This window comes from Caretta caretta, chromosome 2 (assembly GCF_965140235.1).
Source record: "Caretta caretta isolate rCarCar2 chromosome 2, rCarCar1.hap1, whole genome shotgun sequence".
Lineage (NCBI taxonomy): Eukaryota > Metazoa > Chordata > Testudines > Cheloniidae > Caretta > Caretta caretta.
In genome coordinates, this window is record NC_134207.1 from 68,364,852 (window position 1) to 68,382,701 (window position 17,850).

Here is a 17,850-nt window from a genome sequence, read left to right on the forward strand (position 1 = left end):
TCTAATCAGCCTGTCTGTCTTAATTGTCTCCAGAAGGTTCCTGATTGTTCTGGAACCTTCCCTGTTACCCTACCCAGCGAAAAGGGACCTACTTAACCTGGGGCTAATATATCTGCCTTCTGTTACTCTCCTGTAGCCATCTGGCCCGACCCTGTCACAGTATGTTGAAGGCCAAAGGTAGTGTGTGCTGTTTTGAATGGCTGAGCATACCAATAACCTATTTAATGCATGCTCTATTGTGACTTATTTCTATTGGAGCATATTAATTTTATTGGAAGCTTAATGCATTATTATTCCACTACTTAAAAAAAAAAAAAAAACTAGGATAAAACAGTAGGCTATGAAGACCTTTTTCCTTAGTGCTTTCAAAATATATTTGTTGTTTAGGCATTTTTTAAAGTTCCCGGACTATTTGAAGGCTGGTTGCGCTCCCAGCAGCAGTTAGAGGTCCAATACCTACTTTAAAATCAGTGTTTCTATTTTTTCTTTTAAATGTAACCATTCCCAGTTTGATTTTGACAGTAGAAAGAGATTCTGTAAGTAGCAGGAAGTGCATAAACAGCTGATGAAAAGATAGCTTCGGAGGCGGGAGAAGGGCAGCCTAAAATTTTTTCCTCCTACCTTCTTTTCTCCATCCATCTCCCCTGATATCCATCTTCATTTGCCCTTGCCTTTCTATTAGACATCTATTCGTAGTCCCATCTTAAACACTCTAGAGACACTGATCATCTAGGTGAACATGCATGAGACACATTTAGGGAGGAGTGAAAAACTATTTCCACAAAAATCCTGTACTACTTCAATTACATATATATATAATTTTTGTAGCTGCTGCCACCACTTGAGTGAGTTAAATAGCTCTACAAAACTGCAAGTTCTGTTGTACAGATGGGTTATACTAACATGGAGAAATTTGGCTTCTGAGGTCTTGAGTTCAAAAATAATTTATTCCTAAGACTGACAGTTTCCAAAATAAATTGAGAAATTGGGCCCACTTAGATTGAGGAGTGTCTTTCATTTCAGTTTCTTTATGTACATTATCATATGGCAGTATGTTCTAAAGGAATGTCCCCATTTCGTGACTTGGGTTCCTGAGTTCTAATCCTTGCTCTGATATTGGGGAAACGCTGCCTCAGTTTCTCTCTGTACACTGGGAATACTTGCTACCCCATAAATATATTCTGAAGACTGTACTTTAGAAGCTGTAAGGCTTTGTGTTCTTGGGCTTAGCCACATGGATTACTTTTGTGATTTATAAGACTATGTAAATACTCTGGTGTGTTTTTTCCTTCAGTCTTTTGCCTGTGAAAATGGGAATACTCATTGGAGACTACATCGGGGCCTTGCAGTTCATGGACCACTTCAAAGGTCAAGTGAAGAAGGACTGAAAATAAAGAATGAAAATATCCAATACTAGCAGGTCTAAATTAATGGACCAGTTTAGAGTTTAAAAAATGGCCTGCTATTTCAGCTGCACAGAACTTGCCTTCTGTATAACTGTGCCTCATACTTTTGTTAGTTAACAGTTTTAATCAACAGTTTCCAACACGAGCTGTCTCTCCTTCATTTCCTGAATATCTGTTCTCGATGTGATGCCTGTACAGAGCTCATTTATCTAAATGAGTTCTGTTCATAGTCTCTTATCCTTATTGAATGAGTATGGGACACAAACTAATCACAATTGGCACCTATATGGGTATTCTCAATTAAGAAACAGGGTGTAATGGGCTGGGAAGCTGAGTTGACTTTGCATGCCTTCAAGATAGTCCCCTCCAGAACAATATTGTTAGGGTTGTCTGAGAAAGCTTATCTTTGTCTTTGCCTTCACTGTTAGGTTGATGATTGGAAGTATTTAACTATCAATTTCCTGAGCTGTTTGGCATCTTTTACGAGCACTAAAATTCACATTCAGAAAATTAAGTAAAATGGCAGTTGTGTACACTGAAAATATTTTCCATAGCTGTGGTGTTGATTCACTAATCAAATACATCTGAAGGGTAATAAACAATTTACTATTAATGTCTGTGGAAAAAATTCCAATAGCCAGTGATTATAAATGTGTCCCTTCCAGAAATGGGCTGATAACAATTGTACATGCTTGTCTGATTACAATTAACTTTTAAATAAATGCCCGTATTTTTAATAGGACAGAGTCATTTATCAAACATAAAAAAGTGAAAATTTAAAGTTATGTCTAAAATATTGTAAATCTTAACGCTGTCTTGAAACAAGAGATACAGAGACACGCTGAATAAAAGTGGCAGTGAAAGAGCCTTCAGAAATCCTTTCAGATGAGATGACTGGCAACTAAATGCAAACCACTGGCAATAAATAGTTTAAATGAGTTTCTCTGTTAGAAATTATTGCAGAGTGTGGTGGTGGAGGAAGTTAAATTGGATGGAATCATTCTACACCTGTGAAAATCAACAAGGACAAACTATCAACCATGTAATAATTTAAAAGTTTAAATAACTTATAATTTGTTCCTCTGAATGGGCTTTGCATCATTTATACTAATCCCATTCGTTATAGTAGCTCTGCCACTCCTCATTTCTCTCTTACACTGCATCTATGCTGCACACCTAAGTTCCCTCTTAAGCTGCCAGGCTGCGCAGCAAGCTATCGAGGGCCGCGCAGGTGGGGAGAGGCGCCCTTCCCCTGGCCTACCCCAGCCGGGCCCCGCCGGAGCTGTTGCAACCGGGAAGAGGCACCCCGGCCCCAGGCTGCTGCAGTGAGAGAGGACTGGGGAGAGTGCTCTCTCTCCCAACCACAGCCCTGGGGCAGCCTATACCCTAAGCCCCTCATCCCTGGCCACTCCCCGGAGCCCACACCCCATTTTATTATTGCTGGAGCCCCCATTCCCTGCACCCCATCTCTGCCCCAGCCCTAAGCCCCTCCTGCACCCCAAACCCCTCATCCCTGGGACCAACCCAGGGCCTCACCCCAGAGCCTTCATCATCCCCAGCCAGAGCCCTCACCACCACCCCCTCACCCCAACTCTCGGCCCCCTCCCACACTCCGAATCCTTCTGCCCCACCCCCACGACACATCACCTCCATACTAGTGCACATAACAAAATTCATTCCGCACATGGACGTAAAAAATAAGAGGGAACACTGCTGCACACCTCTTGCGGCAGCATATAAGGTAGGTGTAGCCACATGCCACAATGAAAAACAGGCTGCGTCCACACTGTGGTATGTAGCTACATGTATCAGTGAAAGGCTCTGCGGCGGGTGGCAGTGGGGAGCACTATATTTCTTTGCTGCCTCTCGGCTGCTGTAGCCTTTGCCCCCAGTGAGGAAAGACTCCAACAGCAGGACACTACGCTGCTAAATATAGCAGTGTAGATGGGAAGGTCGTGCTGAGGTGAGTATAGATAGTACATACCCAGAGTCCAGGAGTGTCTTTACTTGCCTAAGCCATGCCTCATCATGTACGCTGCTATTTATACCTATGCTGGGGGTGGGATGCCAAAAGCAGTGTGCAGTGTAGACATACCAAAGTTTAGATAATTAAGAAACCATGTATTTAAAACTTAGGAAGGAAGGATGGTCCGTCCTCAGTGCGTGGCACTGGCCTTCTAGTTATGACACTAAAAGCCTCTTCTGTAAATGTGACCCTGCTGAAGGGATAGACCACCAGCTGCAGAGCTTAAACTTGTTCCCACGGGTAGTAAACTTTAAACATACCAAAGAAGCACAAATATGAGTCACATTTCAGCTTAAACGAGGACTGGCTTATCGGGGAAAAAACTGTTGCTAAAAGCTACCTTGGATGCCCTAGTCAGACTTTATATTTTTGCCAGATAAGGGTTATCCCAGAGCTGAAGTGCACCATTTGACCAGAAACTTAATCAAATTCTAAGTTTGACTTGATCGTCAATGCTTGTGTTTTTATTTTTTTGCAGCTAAAAGTTGTATGTTCATGTATTCATTCTAATGAATAATCATTTCACGTGGATAGTGGGCCAGTGGTACATAATCATACCTCAGATGATTTACAGTTTTACTCAAAGTAAGAGTGAAAGCCAGGGGGGTTGTGTTATGTGCTCTCCTTCAAAGCATGCAGTAGGGAATGTTTATCACTTCACTGCTATGGCATCTAAATCTTCACTGAGAGAGAGTGAGGAGCTAATAGTTTAAATTAACTATCCAAAACCAAAAAATTATTATTTAAATCTATTTTCACAAAATACCTAGTAAAAACAAAGAATGCAGCATATGTGATTTAAGTTCTAATTGTACAAAACTTGCAGAATTAGGATTAAAGGCTGTGGTAGGCCTAGTCTAGGCTACAGAAATAGGTCAATGAAAGTTCCCTTGCATCTATCTATTTGTGTGTGTGTTTACACTGAAATTTGTCTCCTGCCGATGTGAGCATCCCATTATGGCAACGTAGTAACACCACTTCCCCAAACAATGTTGAGCCTAACACCACTTCCCCAAACAATGTTGAGCCATAGTTGACATACTGTCGGGAGACAGAGGGTGAGTGAAAACACTGTGTAACCTATGGCAACCCTAAGGGTCCTCAAGTAGCAATTATACAATGCCTGAGAGTGACCGGTTTGGTCACAAAGGTGAACTCCACTGCCCAGGGGTCATGGAGACTGGAAGCCACCCCTTTTCCTGAGTGCCTAGTTTGGTGAGCACATCTAGCCGCTCTCCCTTGTGGTGTGCAACTGTTCAACTGCTCTAGATGTGCTCCTGCCTGGAGTAGCCAGGAGGTATTGGATCTCCTGGGCCTATGAGGAGAAGAAGCAGTGCAGGCACAGCTACGGCCCAGTCATAGAAATGTGGACATTTATGAAAAGATTGCCAGGGGCAAGCAGGCAGGCAAAGGGATCAGCACCAGTGCTGCGTGAAAGTGAAGGAGCTGCAGCAGGCATAACACATGGCCAGAGGGTCCAACAGTCAGTCTGGTGCCAAGCTGCAGATCTGCTTTTACAATGAGCTGCAAGCCACATGTGGCTGAGATGCCACCAGCATCTTGCAGACCACCATGCGTACCTTCGAGGAACCCAAGACACAGATTTCGGCTCTGAACGGCAAGGAGGAGGGACCTGGGGCAGGGAGGGAGGAGGCGGTCCAGCTAATTCTGTGAGCCAGGATTTTTTTGAGCCTCCCCCAGAGTCTAGCCAGTGCAGCCAAGCATGGATAAGCTCAATCCCGAGGAGAAAACTTGGGTAAGCGTGTGCATGAAGTCTCCCTTACCATGTTTAAATGAAGAGATGGTGCCTGGCCCATCCCCAAGTTAGCAGGGACACCAGTATCTACTTTTCATCATTTTACTCGTACAAACGCTTCTACCTCTGTCTGTTTTCATTTCTCTGTGGGATTAGGTGAGGGGACCGTGCGGAGCAATTTCCTTGTGTACGTAGGGGTGTCCCTTGTATCCTCCTGAGTGAGCTTGATAAAACTTTCATGGAGATACTCTGCAGTGCTCTCCTAGAGGTTTCTAGGGATGGCTGCCTTATTTCTTCCTCTGGTGGAACGCTTTCTGATGCCACTCTGCAATGACTGCAGCAGGCACCATTGCAGTGAACAGGTCAGTGGCATACAGCCTGGGCACCTGTGTGCTCTGTGCCTTTGTGACCCTCAGAAGTGAGATACTCGCTAAAATCACCAATGCCTGTGGAAAATAGTGCCACTGCTCAGTGCCATTGCCCTGTACTCCTGCCCATGGAAACTAGAGGCCTACATTTTGTTTTAATCAAACAATTTCCTTCTCATTTCCCCAGCCCTCACCCATGACAGGCCATACTCACCCTGCCTGTGGCTGGAGAGCAGTGCTGTGCAGAGCCTGTCTTAACTGTCGTTAACCATTGTGACTGTAAATGCGATGATACATCTGCCTGTTTTATCCATAGCTGCTGCCATTGCAGCTTTGAGGGGTGCCCTCAAAAAAGCGGACTAGGGAAGACGTGTTCACCAAGGTCCTGCAAGCCAGTGCGGCATCAGATTGTGAACAGAGGGTCTAGAGAGTGAATATAGCAGACAGCCTGGAGAAGGAAAGCACGGACAGGAGAAAGACCCAGCAGGAAAAGCAGAGGAAGATGCACCATAGAATCATAGAATATCAGGGTTGGAAGGGACCTCAGGAGGTCATCTAGTCCAACCCCCTGCTCAAAGCGGGACCAATCCCCAACTAAATCATCCCAGCCAGAGCTCTGTCAAGTCTGACCTTAAAAACCTCTAAGGAAGGAGATTCTACCACCTCCCTAGGTAACACCACCCTCCTAGTGAAAAAGTTTTTCCTAATATCCAACCTAAACCTCCCCCACTGCAACTTGAGACCATTACTCCTTGTCCTGTCCTCTTCTACCACTGAGAATAGTTTAGAACCATCCTCTTTGGAACCACCTCTCAGGTAGTTGAAAGCAGCTATCAAATCCCCCCTCATTCTTCTCTTCTGCAGACTAAACAATCCCAGGTCCCAGGACATAATGGGGCTTCTCAGGCAGCAAACACAAATGCTGTAGGCTCTTGTTGACCTGCAGGTACAACAGTCATGTGCTTGCCTCCCTTTAAAATCAATGGAGAACTCCATTTCACCCCCCCCCCAACATTCCACATGGCATCACAAGCCACATCCCACCCAGGCCACCCTGGGGGATAGCAAAGAAAACCACAGCTTCACATACACGGACCTGTGAGAGCCATGGTTGCTGTATGTTTGGCAGAAAGGGACTGAAATGGCCACAATTCTCCCATTCTATTCTTAAGGCTCTGTTCTATAACTTTTTAAGTTTGCGCTATATTGTTTGTTTTTAATTGCATATTATTATTTTGCACCTTTTTTGCTATACAATAAGTTATTTGGAAATAAATTCATCTTTATTACTGGATAACATAGAGTGCAGAATACCTAGCGCTCCTCAAAGCACTCGTTACTTGTAATATAACAAGATCACAGTGTCTCTGTTCAAGGCAAGTTCAACTGTATTTCATGAGAACCGTGCAGGGCTGCACAGGATCCTTGCGTCTGTCAGAGATGGCAGCCAGCGAAAGGTGCTGCATGAGTTTATGGCTTTTTTTTAAAAAGTGAAAATTATGGTTTAAGAATGGCATTCTAGGACAGAGAAAGTTTTATGATTGGTACTTGGCCCTTTGCTCCTAGATCCTCCCATCCCTTCCCCCGCACGACTTGTGTGTCCTCCAAAATGTAGTGCGAAAATTCCCCAAAAGGCATTGCGCCAGAGGGTGGCATATGGCACACGGGGATACCTACCCATCATGCACCACACTCTGTGTCGACACAAGCAATCCTAGTGAGTGTCTGTGATAACTGAAGGGGGGGAAGGGGTAGCTTCCTTATGGACACCCAGCTAGACAGTTAGCTGAAAAATCCCTTTGGTGTCTGTTCTCTGCTTGCTTTACCTGTAAAGGGTTAACAAGCCCACAGGTAAAAGAAAAGGAGTGGGCACCTGACTAAAAGAGCCAATGAGAAGGTAGAATTTGTTAAAATTGGGAAATAAACTTTCCCTTTGTCTGTTGTTCTCTGGGCTGGAGGGATAGACCAGCAATGCTATAACCAGGAATGCTGTGTAAGGCTTGAACCAGGTATGAAAATTCATCAGATCATACCTAGAATTATTTATTTGAACTCCTCCCCTCTTCCCCCCCTCCCCCATATGTAAGTAATTAGGAATGTTGGGCTCTGAATGGGCTCTGAGTGGTTTCACACATTGTTCTGACGCCATAGATAGCTAAGTAATTGTGACACTTTTCTTGTTCAGGTCTTAGTGATCCTACCATTGTTAAAATATTTGTAGCTTTTAGCACATCAAAACTTGTGCATGAAATTTATTAGGGTCCTCCACACTAAAGAGACCTTTCTACATTTAAATCAGTTCTTCAAATGATTGCTCATAGCTATTCCAATTAGGTGTGTGCATGCTGCATGCAGTCGTCGGAAAGTTTTTCCCTTAGCAGCTCCCGGTGGGTCAGCTGTGGAGCCCCCTGGAGTGGTACCTTCATGGTGTTGAATATATGCCCCTGCCAGCCTGGCGCCTCCTCAGTTCCTTCTTACCACCATTGACGGTTGTTGGAATTACGGTTGCTTGCAAAATAGCAAGTGCTTGCCTTAGCATATCTTCTAGTTTGTAGTTGTAGTTTCCAGTTCACAGTTATAGTTGTATATAGTTGATAGATAAGGTTTGGGAGTGGGGTTTCCCCAATCCCTGACCCCTCCCTTGGGTTCCGGGGCATGCCCCAGTCCCAAGGATTTAAGCCCTGCAGAAACTGCAGCAAGCCTATGACAACAGGCGACCCCCACAACTTGTGCCTGAAGTGTCTGGGGGAGGTGCTCCAGACAGGTACAAAATCTGCACAGCTTTCCACCCCAGGATGAAGAAAGAACATGATTTCCATCTAAAACAACTCTTGATGGACTCTGCTTTTCGCCTCCAGCCTGCTGCGGACCGTCAGGACCCAACACCAAATGCGTCCACGCGGAGAGCCCTGGTCTCCATACGCGACACAGTGCTGAGGAAGGACTCTGATCTAAGAGACCCTCAGCACCGGAGAGCAACAGGACTCAGTGGTCACCATGCCTCAACAGGTACTTGAGTCCCTCCGATGGTGGCTTCACCCTCGGGCAGTGTGCGAGGGAGTCCCCTTCAACAGCCCCCAGCCCTCCTTGTCCCTGGTAATGGACACATCAGCTCTGGGATGAGGAGCACACTTGGGAGGCCTCCAAATGCAGGGCCTGTGGTTGCAGGACAAACTCTCACTCCATATCAATATCAAGGAGCTGAAGGTGATGAAACTAGCATGTCAAACCTTTCAGGCCCCACTACAAGGACGGTGCGTGGCAGTTATGACAGACAACGCCGCTGCCATTTTTTTACATCATGTATGTTTGGCAGAAAGGGACTGAAATGGCCACAATTCTCCCATTCTATTCTTAAGGCTCTGTTCTATAACTTTTTAAGTTTGCGCTATATTGTTTGTTTTTAATTGCATATTATTATTTTGCACCTTTTTTGCTATACAATAAGTTATTTGGAAATAAATTCATCTTTATTACTGGATAACATAGAGTGCAGAATACCTAGCGCTCCTCAAAGCACTCGTTACTTGTAATATAACAAGATCACAGTGTCTCTGTTCAAGGCAAGTTCAACTGTATTTCATGAGAACCGTGCAGGGCTGCACAGGGAGGGAAGAGCCCGTTCCTCTCCCCTCTGTCGGGAAGCCCTCCAGATGTGGGAGTTTTGCATAGCCCACTCCATTCATCTGTAGGCGTCCTATCTCCTAGAGTGCAGAATGAGCTGGCGGACCACCTCAACAGATCTTTCTGCAATCATGAGTGGTCCATCCACATACCTAGCAAAGTAGAAAAGGTTCATATTCTGGTGTGCTCAGCATCACACACCTCCACGCCAGGCACCCATACCAATGATCCTGGAGTATCTGCTGCACCGTCATCCATCAAAGTACACCTTGCAGCCATTTTGGCCTTCCACCCAGGAGTGGCCAGACATTCAATCTTCGCCAACCCTATGGTTGCCCATTTCCTCAAGGACCTGAAGCAGTTATACCCACTAATTAGACAATCGCTCCCTGCTTGAGACCTCAACTTTGTCCTCTCCAGTCTAATGGGGAGGGCTTTTGAACCACTGGCGACTTGCTTTATTCTCTAACTGTCATGGAAGGTTGCCTTTCTGGTTACCATTACCTCATGTGTCGGAATTAAAGGCCCTCACTTCCGACCCCCCACACATGGTTTTCCATAAGGACAAGTCTCACGCTAATGTCCTAGAACAGAGGCTCCATTCCTGGATGTTTGGCGGGCGCTAGCCTTTTACATCGAGCACACAAAGCCATTCAGGAAGTCGAACCAGCTGTTTGTGGCAGTTGTGGACCGGATGAAAGGGCTCCCAGTATCATCTCAGAGGATCTCATCATGGATTACGTCCTGCATTCAGACATGCTACAAGCTAGCCAAGGTTCCATCCCTGGCCCTTATGGCACACTCCACAAGGGCACAGGCTTCTTTGGCGGCATTCCTGGCCCAGGTTCCAATAGAGGAGATCTGGAAGGCAACAACGTGATCCTTGGTGCATACGTTCTCCTCTCATTACACCATCATCCAGCATGCCAGAGATGATGCAGCATTCAGCGGAGCGGTGCTCCAGTCAGCGATTCCATTACTCCAACCCCACCGCCTAGGTAGGGCTTGGGAGTCATCTAATTGGAATCAATATGAGCAATCACTCGAAGAATTCTAGTAACTGTTGTTGTTCGAGATGTATTGCTCATATCCATTCCAATACCCACCCTCCTACCCCTCTGTCAGAGTAGCCGGCAAGAAGGAACTGAGGAGGGGCTGGGACATATATTCAGCACCATGAAGGGACCACTCCAGGGAGCTCTACAGCTGACCTATGGGAGCTGCTAAGGGAAAAACTTTCTGACGACCGTGCACGTGGGTGCACACACACCTAATTGGAATGGACATGAGCAACACATCTCGAAGAACAACAGCTACGAGAAGGTGAATAACCGTTTTTTTTTCTGTTTAGTCAGAGACTATGCTAGTCTTTTAGCCATTATTTTTCAGTATGTCACAGATTAGCAACAGATTTTCATTTCCAAAATAGGAGGTGTTGCTTTATTTTCAGTGTGTGGAGGTCTGTTTCATGTTTTCTTGTATATATCTGGGCTTCTCTTTATCCTGATATGTTAGTATCTGGAGATGTGAATAAACTTTTAGCGGACACTGCCCTAACATAAGTCTCTTTTCTTCTGAGTTTTTCAAATAGAGCCTTTTCTATTCGCATATGAAATGGGTCACTGAAAGACACAACGTCATAGATAATTATGATAGTTAATGCTAACATAAATTTTGGAATTAATATTAAATCTCATGCTTCAGGATTGTGATGGGGTGTACTTCCTACACTGCCCTCAAAGAGTTGAATTAGACCAGGTGGGCCCAATCAGCCAATTAATCATAAAAGGGGGAGATTTAGGCTATGTGGAGGGTACTAATTAGAAGGAAGCTCTTCTGTGAGGAGAAAAGGAGGACTTGTGTCACCTTCAAGACTAACAAATTTATTTGAGCATAAGCTTTCGTGAGCTACAGCTCAGTCGCTAAGGTGCCACAAGTACGCCTTTTCTTTTTGTGGATACAGACTAACACGGCTGCTACTCTGAAATCTGACATCTGTGAGGGGACAGGTAGGGCTTCTATAAAGCCAGGAGGCTGGCAACAGTGGTGGGGGCTGGAGGAAGCCTCCACTCTCCCTTTCTAAGGTAAGGGAGAAGGAGGTGGGATAGGAACCCAGGAGGTTTAGCTTATAGACCTAGGAGAGAGGGGGTTGACTAGGAAGGCTGGTGAAGGAGAAGCTTAACGAAGCTCAGAAGGAAGTACTCCAGGGAAGAGAACAGTGAGACTGGTGAATACTGAGACCTTAACTGCTCCCTGTAAGGCCCTGGACTGGAACTGAGAGTAGAGGGTGGGCTAGGGTTCCCAGGTGTCTGGTTTTCAACTGGAACACCCATAGAATCATAGAATCATAGAATATAAGGGTTGGAAGGGACCCCAGAAGGTCATCTAGTCCAACCCCCTGCTCGAAGCAGGACCAATTCCCAGTTAAATCATCCCAGCCAGGGCTTTGTCAAGCCTGACCTTAAAAACCTCTAAGGAAGGAGATTCTACCACCTCCCTAGGTAACGCATTCCAGTGTTTCACCACCCTCTTAGTGAAAAAGTTTTTCCTAATATCCAATCTAAACCTCCCCCACTGCAGCTTGAGACCATTACTCCTCGTTCTGTCATCTGATACCACTGAGAACAGTCTAGAGCCATCCTCTTTGGAACCCCCTTTCAGGTAGTTGAAAGCAGCTATCAAATCCCCCCTCATTCTTCTCTTCTGCAGGCTAAACAATCCCAGCTCCCTCAGCCTCTCCTCATAACTCATGTGTTCCAGACCCCTAATCATTTTTGTTGCCCTTCGCTGGACTCTCTCCAATTTATCCACATCCTTCTTGAAGTGTGGGGCCCAAAACTGGACACAGTACTCCAGATGAGGCCTCACCAATGTCGAATAGAGGGGAACGATCACGTCCCTCGATCTGCTCGCTATGCCCCTACTTATACATCCCAAAATGCCATTGGCCTTCTTGGCAACAAGGGCACACTGCTGACTCATATCCAGCTTCTCGTCCACTGTCACCCCTAGGTCCTTTTCCGCAGAACTGCTGCCTAGCCATTCGGTCCCTAGTCTGTAGCTGTGCATTGGGTTCTTCCGTCCTAAGTGCAGGACCCTGCACTTATCCTTATTGAACCTCATCAGATTTCTTTTGGCCCAATCCTCCAATTTGTCTAGGTCCTTCTGTATCCTATCCCTCCCCTCCAGCGTATCTACCACTCCTCCCAGTTTAGTATCATCCGCAAATTTGCTGAGAGTGCAATCCACACCATCCTTCAGATCATTTATGAAGATATTGAACAAAACCGGCCCCAGGACCGACCCTTGGGGCACTCCACTTGATACCGGCTGCCAACTAGACATGGAGCCATTGATAACTACCCGTTGAGCCCGACAATCTAGCCAGCTTTCTACCCACCTTGTAGTGCATTCATCCAGCCCATCCTTCCTTAACTTGCTGACAAGAATACTGTGGGAGACCGTGTCAAAAGCTTTGCTAAAGTCAAGAAACAATACATCCACTGCTTTCCCTTCATCCACAGAACCAGTAATCTCATCATAGAAGGCGATTAGATTAGTCAGGCATGACCTTCCCTTGGTGAATCCATGCTGGCTGTTCCTGATCACTTTCCTCTCATGCAAGTGCTTCAGGATTGATTCTTTGAGGACCTGCTCCATGATTTTTCCAGGGACTGAAGTGAGGCTGACTGGCCTGTAGTTCCCAGGATCCTCCTTCTTCCCTTTTTTTAAAGATTGGCACTACATTAGCCTTTTTCCAGTCATCCGGGACTTCCCCGGTTCGCCACGAGTTTTCAAAGATAATGGCCAATGGCTCTGCAATCACAGCCGCCAGTTCCTTCAGCACTCTCGGATGCAAGTCGGACCCAGTCGAAAAGGGACCCTGGTGGCTCCAGTCAGCACCACTGACCAGACCGTTAAAAGTCCAGCTGGTTGCGCAGCAGGGTAGGCAGGCTCCCTGCTTCCAGGAAGTAGCCAGCGTGTCTCTCTAGCTCCTAGGTGGAGGGGTGGCCATGGGGGCTCCATGCACTGCCCCCAGCCCAAGCACCGGCTCCGCAACTTCCATTATGGGGCAGCTCACAGAGCCCCCTGGCCATGGGGGCTCCACGCACTGCCCCCAGCCCAAGCACCGGCTCCACAACTCCCATGATGGGGGCAGCTCACGGAGCCCCCTGGCAACACCTCTGCCTACAAGCCAGAGGAACATGTTGCCACTTCCCGGGAGTTGCCTGAGGTAAGTGCCACACCCCCTCCGACATCCCAACCTCCCGCCTCGGCCCAGAGCCCCCTCCATCATCCCAAGCCCCTCATCCCCAGACCCACCCCAGAGCCCACACCCCCAGCTCAAGCTCTTACTCCATCTTGTGCCCCAACCCCCTGCCCCAGCCCAGTGAAAATGAGCGAGTGAGTGAGAGTGGGGAGAGCGAGCGACAGAGGGAGCAGGGATGGAGGGCCGGGGGGGGCCTCGGAGGGAGCAGGGATGGAGGGCCGGGGGGGCCTCGGAGAAGGGGCAGGGTTGGATGGGACCTCAGGCGCAGGGCAGGGGCGTTCAGTTTTCTGCTTAGAAAGTTGGCAACACTAGGTTGGGCCTGGGTTCCCCTGCCAACCACTGCAGAGTGGTATTGGTAGGGGCAGCGAATGGGAAGACTACCTGAGTCACTGTGGGAGTGACATAGGGCAGAGGGCAGGAGGACTGCCTGATGCTGCTTGTGCAGAGAAACTTTGAAAGATCTGCTCCCCCCGGAAGGGGAAATTACAGTGTGACCTGACTGGAGAGCCAAGTCACAAGGTAGCAGTACTGTTACTTGGTGAGTGGGAGGAGAGCTGCATGGTGGAAGAGAAGCTGAACTGGGTGGAGTTAATCCCCAGAATTGCCAGAAGGTGGCATCACCCAGTGCTGAGTAGAGTACTACATTATAAGGATTTAAACCAATCTCTAACAAAAGGATTTAGGAGAAGACCTAATAAAAGGGCAGATTATCCCACAGCTGCCTAATGTAAGGTTTCTTCCATCTTCCTCTGTGACTGACCAAAAACTATTAAAGAAGGGATGCATTTTACTTATATATTTGGTTCCCCCATGCCTTTCACAGATAAAGAATTTGCCTCTGAATCTAACCTTTGCTACCTGATCGCCATAATCTATACTCAGTTGTTTGGTTGGTTTTAATTATATTTCTAGCCCTAATGGTTGTGAAGACAATCTTTAAAATGTGAAACAAGTGAAAACCAATCCCGTGTCAAGGAAGAATTGGAGGTCAGATACAGGACATTAGTTGGAAATGTCTTTTGCATTGCATGTTGTGTTTGACGGCTTGGGGGGGCTTTTGGTTTGTTTGTTTTTTTTATAGGGGAGACCATTACATTTCTCAAGGAGGCTGGTAGGCTTGCTTTTGTGTAGTAGGCATTGATATTAGCTGTTAACCAAGGTCATAATTGTCCCACCCTGATTTTTCAGCAGCCCAGTGGACAGTGTCTCACTGGCGGTTCTAATCCTTCTCAAAGCTTCTGATAATTCTATGGCTGTCATCCAATTACTACTGTTAAATTTGGGTTGTAAATAGACTCTCGGTTAAACAGGAAAACCCAGCAAATTATTTTTTTTTGTCTTTGTGTGTGTGTGTGTGTGTGTGTATAATCTCTGAGAGAGATACAGTAGCTGCTGGTAAACCCATACAGCAATAAAGGTTGCACCTAATTAAGATAACTATTTTGAAAATAAGTGTGTGTAAACCTACCACAGGCAGACTGGAAGAAAGCATAATATATGTGTAATTTTAAGATAGCGAGTGACTTCATAAAATGGGCTGTGGTAGATTACTGAGGAAGTTGGGAGGTGGACTTCCTGTGCTAAAGCAGTTGACAGCTTGAAAAGGATGAGCAAAGGTAGAAAGGCAGAAAAGACATCATAATCAGTGGGTGATCAATTATGCTTATGCAGATCTGAGATTTCTTTATGTATTGTGTCAACCACTGAAAAAGAGAACCTGGCAGCACTGATATCAAGAATAGAATGGAATTTAAGTACACCGTGTCACGTGCTACTACAGAAGCAATGTATCCCCACGCACAAAGTTTCTGTGTTAGTATTTTGGGTGTCCACGCTTTCCTTTTGATGTCAGGAATTTGTCATGTGGCAGAACTTTATCTGTACAGCTGTGAATTTGCAAATGATGACTGTAGAGATATGTTTGTAGAAGGTTATAATTTAGAGACATTCCTTCATAAGGAACAGTATTATGAACATGGGGATTTGGAAGTGTGCCCCTGAGGCGGGGATTGGGAACACCACATGGTTGTGTGCAGCAGCTCTCCAGTTTGTTTTATGAAAGTGTTATTCCTTTCTTATTCAGTGGTTTGCTATTTAATGCTATTTACCTTGGAGTGAGAGGCTCCCACTGGTATGGCCCTGCAGCTCCTAAGCAGCGGAGGGGCTGGGGGCAGGGCGAGGGGGGCTCTGCACCACACACTGCCTGCACCCAAAGACCCCACCCCCGCAGATCCCATTGGCTGCAGTTCCCAGACACTGGGAGCTGTGGCAGCTGGCACTTGTGCCCCTCCGCCGTGTAGGAGCTACAGGGACGTGGAGCCGGGTAGGGAGCCCCTGCCAGCTCCGCCAACCCCCCCCTCAGCACCAGTGGGGGTCCTGGGCCATGTGCTGCGGCCCGGCCCTCTCCCCCCCAGCACCAGTGGGGTCCCGGGCACCTCCCCTAGCACCCCCGGACTGCCCCCCCCCCCAAGAGCACCCATGGCCCCCCACCCAAGTTTTAGTCACAGGTATTTTTAGTAAAAGTCATGGACAGATGACAGGCCGTGAAATTTTGTTTACTGCCCATGACCTGTCCATGACTTTCATTAAAGATTCCCATGACTAAAACGTAGCCTTACTGACAATTGAGCTCTGGGAATGATTTTTCCAACCAGTTATGCACCCACCTTTATAGTAGCTCCATCTAGGTTGTATGTCGCTAGCTTTTCTGAGAAGTTCATGTGAGACCGTATCAAAAGCCTTACTAAAGTCAAGATATACCACAGCCCTCTATCCGCAAGGCTTGTTACCCTGCCAAAGAATGCTACAGTAGAACCTCAAAAGTTACAGACACCTTGGGAACGGAGGTTGTTCTTAACTCTGAACAAGACATTATGGACTTCAGCCACAGAGGGTTGGGTCTGCAGACGTGGGGGAGGGGAGGGTGTTAAGGCTCTGGGAAGGTGGGGGGGGGGGGGCTTCTGGCCCCTGGGGAACCAGGGCTCTGGGTGGGAGGTTCAGGGCTTCTGCCCTGCGGGAGCACAAGGACTCAGGGCTTTATATCTGGGGGGAGCTCTGGGGCTTGGGGCTTTAGTTACAGGGGGAGCACAGGCGCTGAAACCAATGCTCCCCTCATAACTAAAGCCCTGAGCCTCGGCACCCCCCACAGAGCTGAAGCTGGGAATGGAGCCAGGGGCTGAAGTCCTGAGCCCCAGGACTCCCCCTGGATCTAAAGCCCTGAGCCCTGGTACATCATGGGGCAGAAGCTCTGAGGGTCCCCCTACACACTGTAGCTGAAGCCTTGTGGTCCCAGAGCTAAAGCCCCAAGGCAGTACAGTATTTGCTGGGTTTTTTTTTATCTCCACTGCTTCCTGATTGATTACTTCCGGTTCCACATGGTGTCCGATAGACCAATAAGTCTGTAACTCTGGTGTTCGTATCTTTGAGGTTCTACTGTATCAGATTGGTTTAACCAGTTGTTTTGGTTTTTTGACAAATCCATGCTGACTGTTACTTATCACCTTATTATTTTCTAGGTGTTTGCAAATTAATTGCTTAATTATTTATGCCATTACCTTTCCAGGTACAGAAGTTAAGCTGACAGGTCTGTAATTCCCCAGGTTGCCCTTATTTCCCTTTTTATAGATGAGCACTATATTTGCCCTTTTCCAGTCCTCTGGAATCTCTCCCTATGCACATATCTCTCTATGCTCATTTAATCCCCCATTTGGAAGATAGAGATTCTTACGCTTATCCTTCTGCATAGCTTCAGCACCAGAAGTGTACCACAAAACCATACATATGATCTATGAACATATTAATGGTGTTGGTACCTCTTTGGATGACATCATCCTCTGGGGTTCAAGGAAAGAGGAGCATGATCAGACTTGGGGGCGTCCTGGATGCAACTAGAGCTGCAAATTCAGACTAAATAGGGAGGTATGTGATTTAGGGGTTACAGAACTGACTTCCATTGGGGACTTTTTTTCCAACAAAAGTGTAAAACCTGGTAAGAAAAAGATTTTAGCCATTGAAATGATGCCACATCCCCAGTCAATGGAAGATGTCCAGCCATTCCTGGGAATGGTTAATTATCTTGGAAAATTTATACCTAATCTGTCTACCAAAGCAGCAGCTTTGAGAACTCCTAGAGCAGGGGTGGGCAAACTTTTTGGCCTGAGAGCCACATCTGGGTGGGGAAATTGCATACAGGGCCATGAATGTAGGGCAGGAGCAGGGCGTTGGGGTGTGGGAGGGAGTGCGGGGTGGGGGAGGAGGTGTGATGTGCAGGAAGGGGCTCAGGGCAAGGGTTTGGGGCAGAGGAGGGGTGCGGGGTGCAGCAGAGGGCTCAGGGCAGGAGGTTGTGGTGCAGGAGGGGCACGGGGTACGGCAGGGGGCTCAGGGCAGAGGGTTGGAGTGCA

At 46.9% G+C, this 17,850-nt stretch overlaps 1 protein-coding gene across 2 annotated transcripts in view; it reads left to right on the top strand.

Moving 5' to 3' along the window:
* LOC125632473 (epidermal retinol dehydrogenase 2) overlaps positions 1–2,273 on the top strand; it is a 32,729-nt gene extending 30,456 nt beyond the window's left edge. For both annotated transcript variants that reach the window (XM_048840722.2, XM_048840723.2), the window contains exon 7: positions 1,295–2,273. In XM_048840722.2, the coding sequence (XP_048696679.1) occupies positions 1,295–1,388 (94 nt within the window). In that variant the 3' untranslated portion in view covers positions 1,389–2,273. The remainder of the gene's footprint in view (positions 1–1,294) is intronic.
* Positions 2,274–17,850: the final 15,577 nt, after the last annotated feature.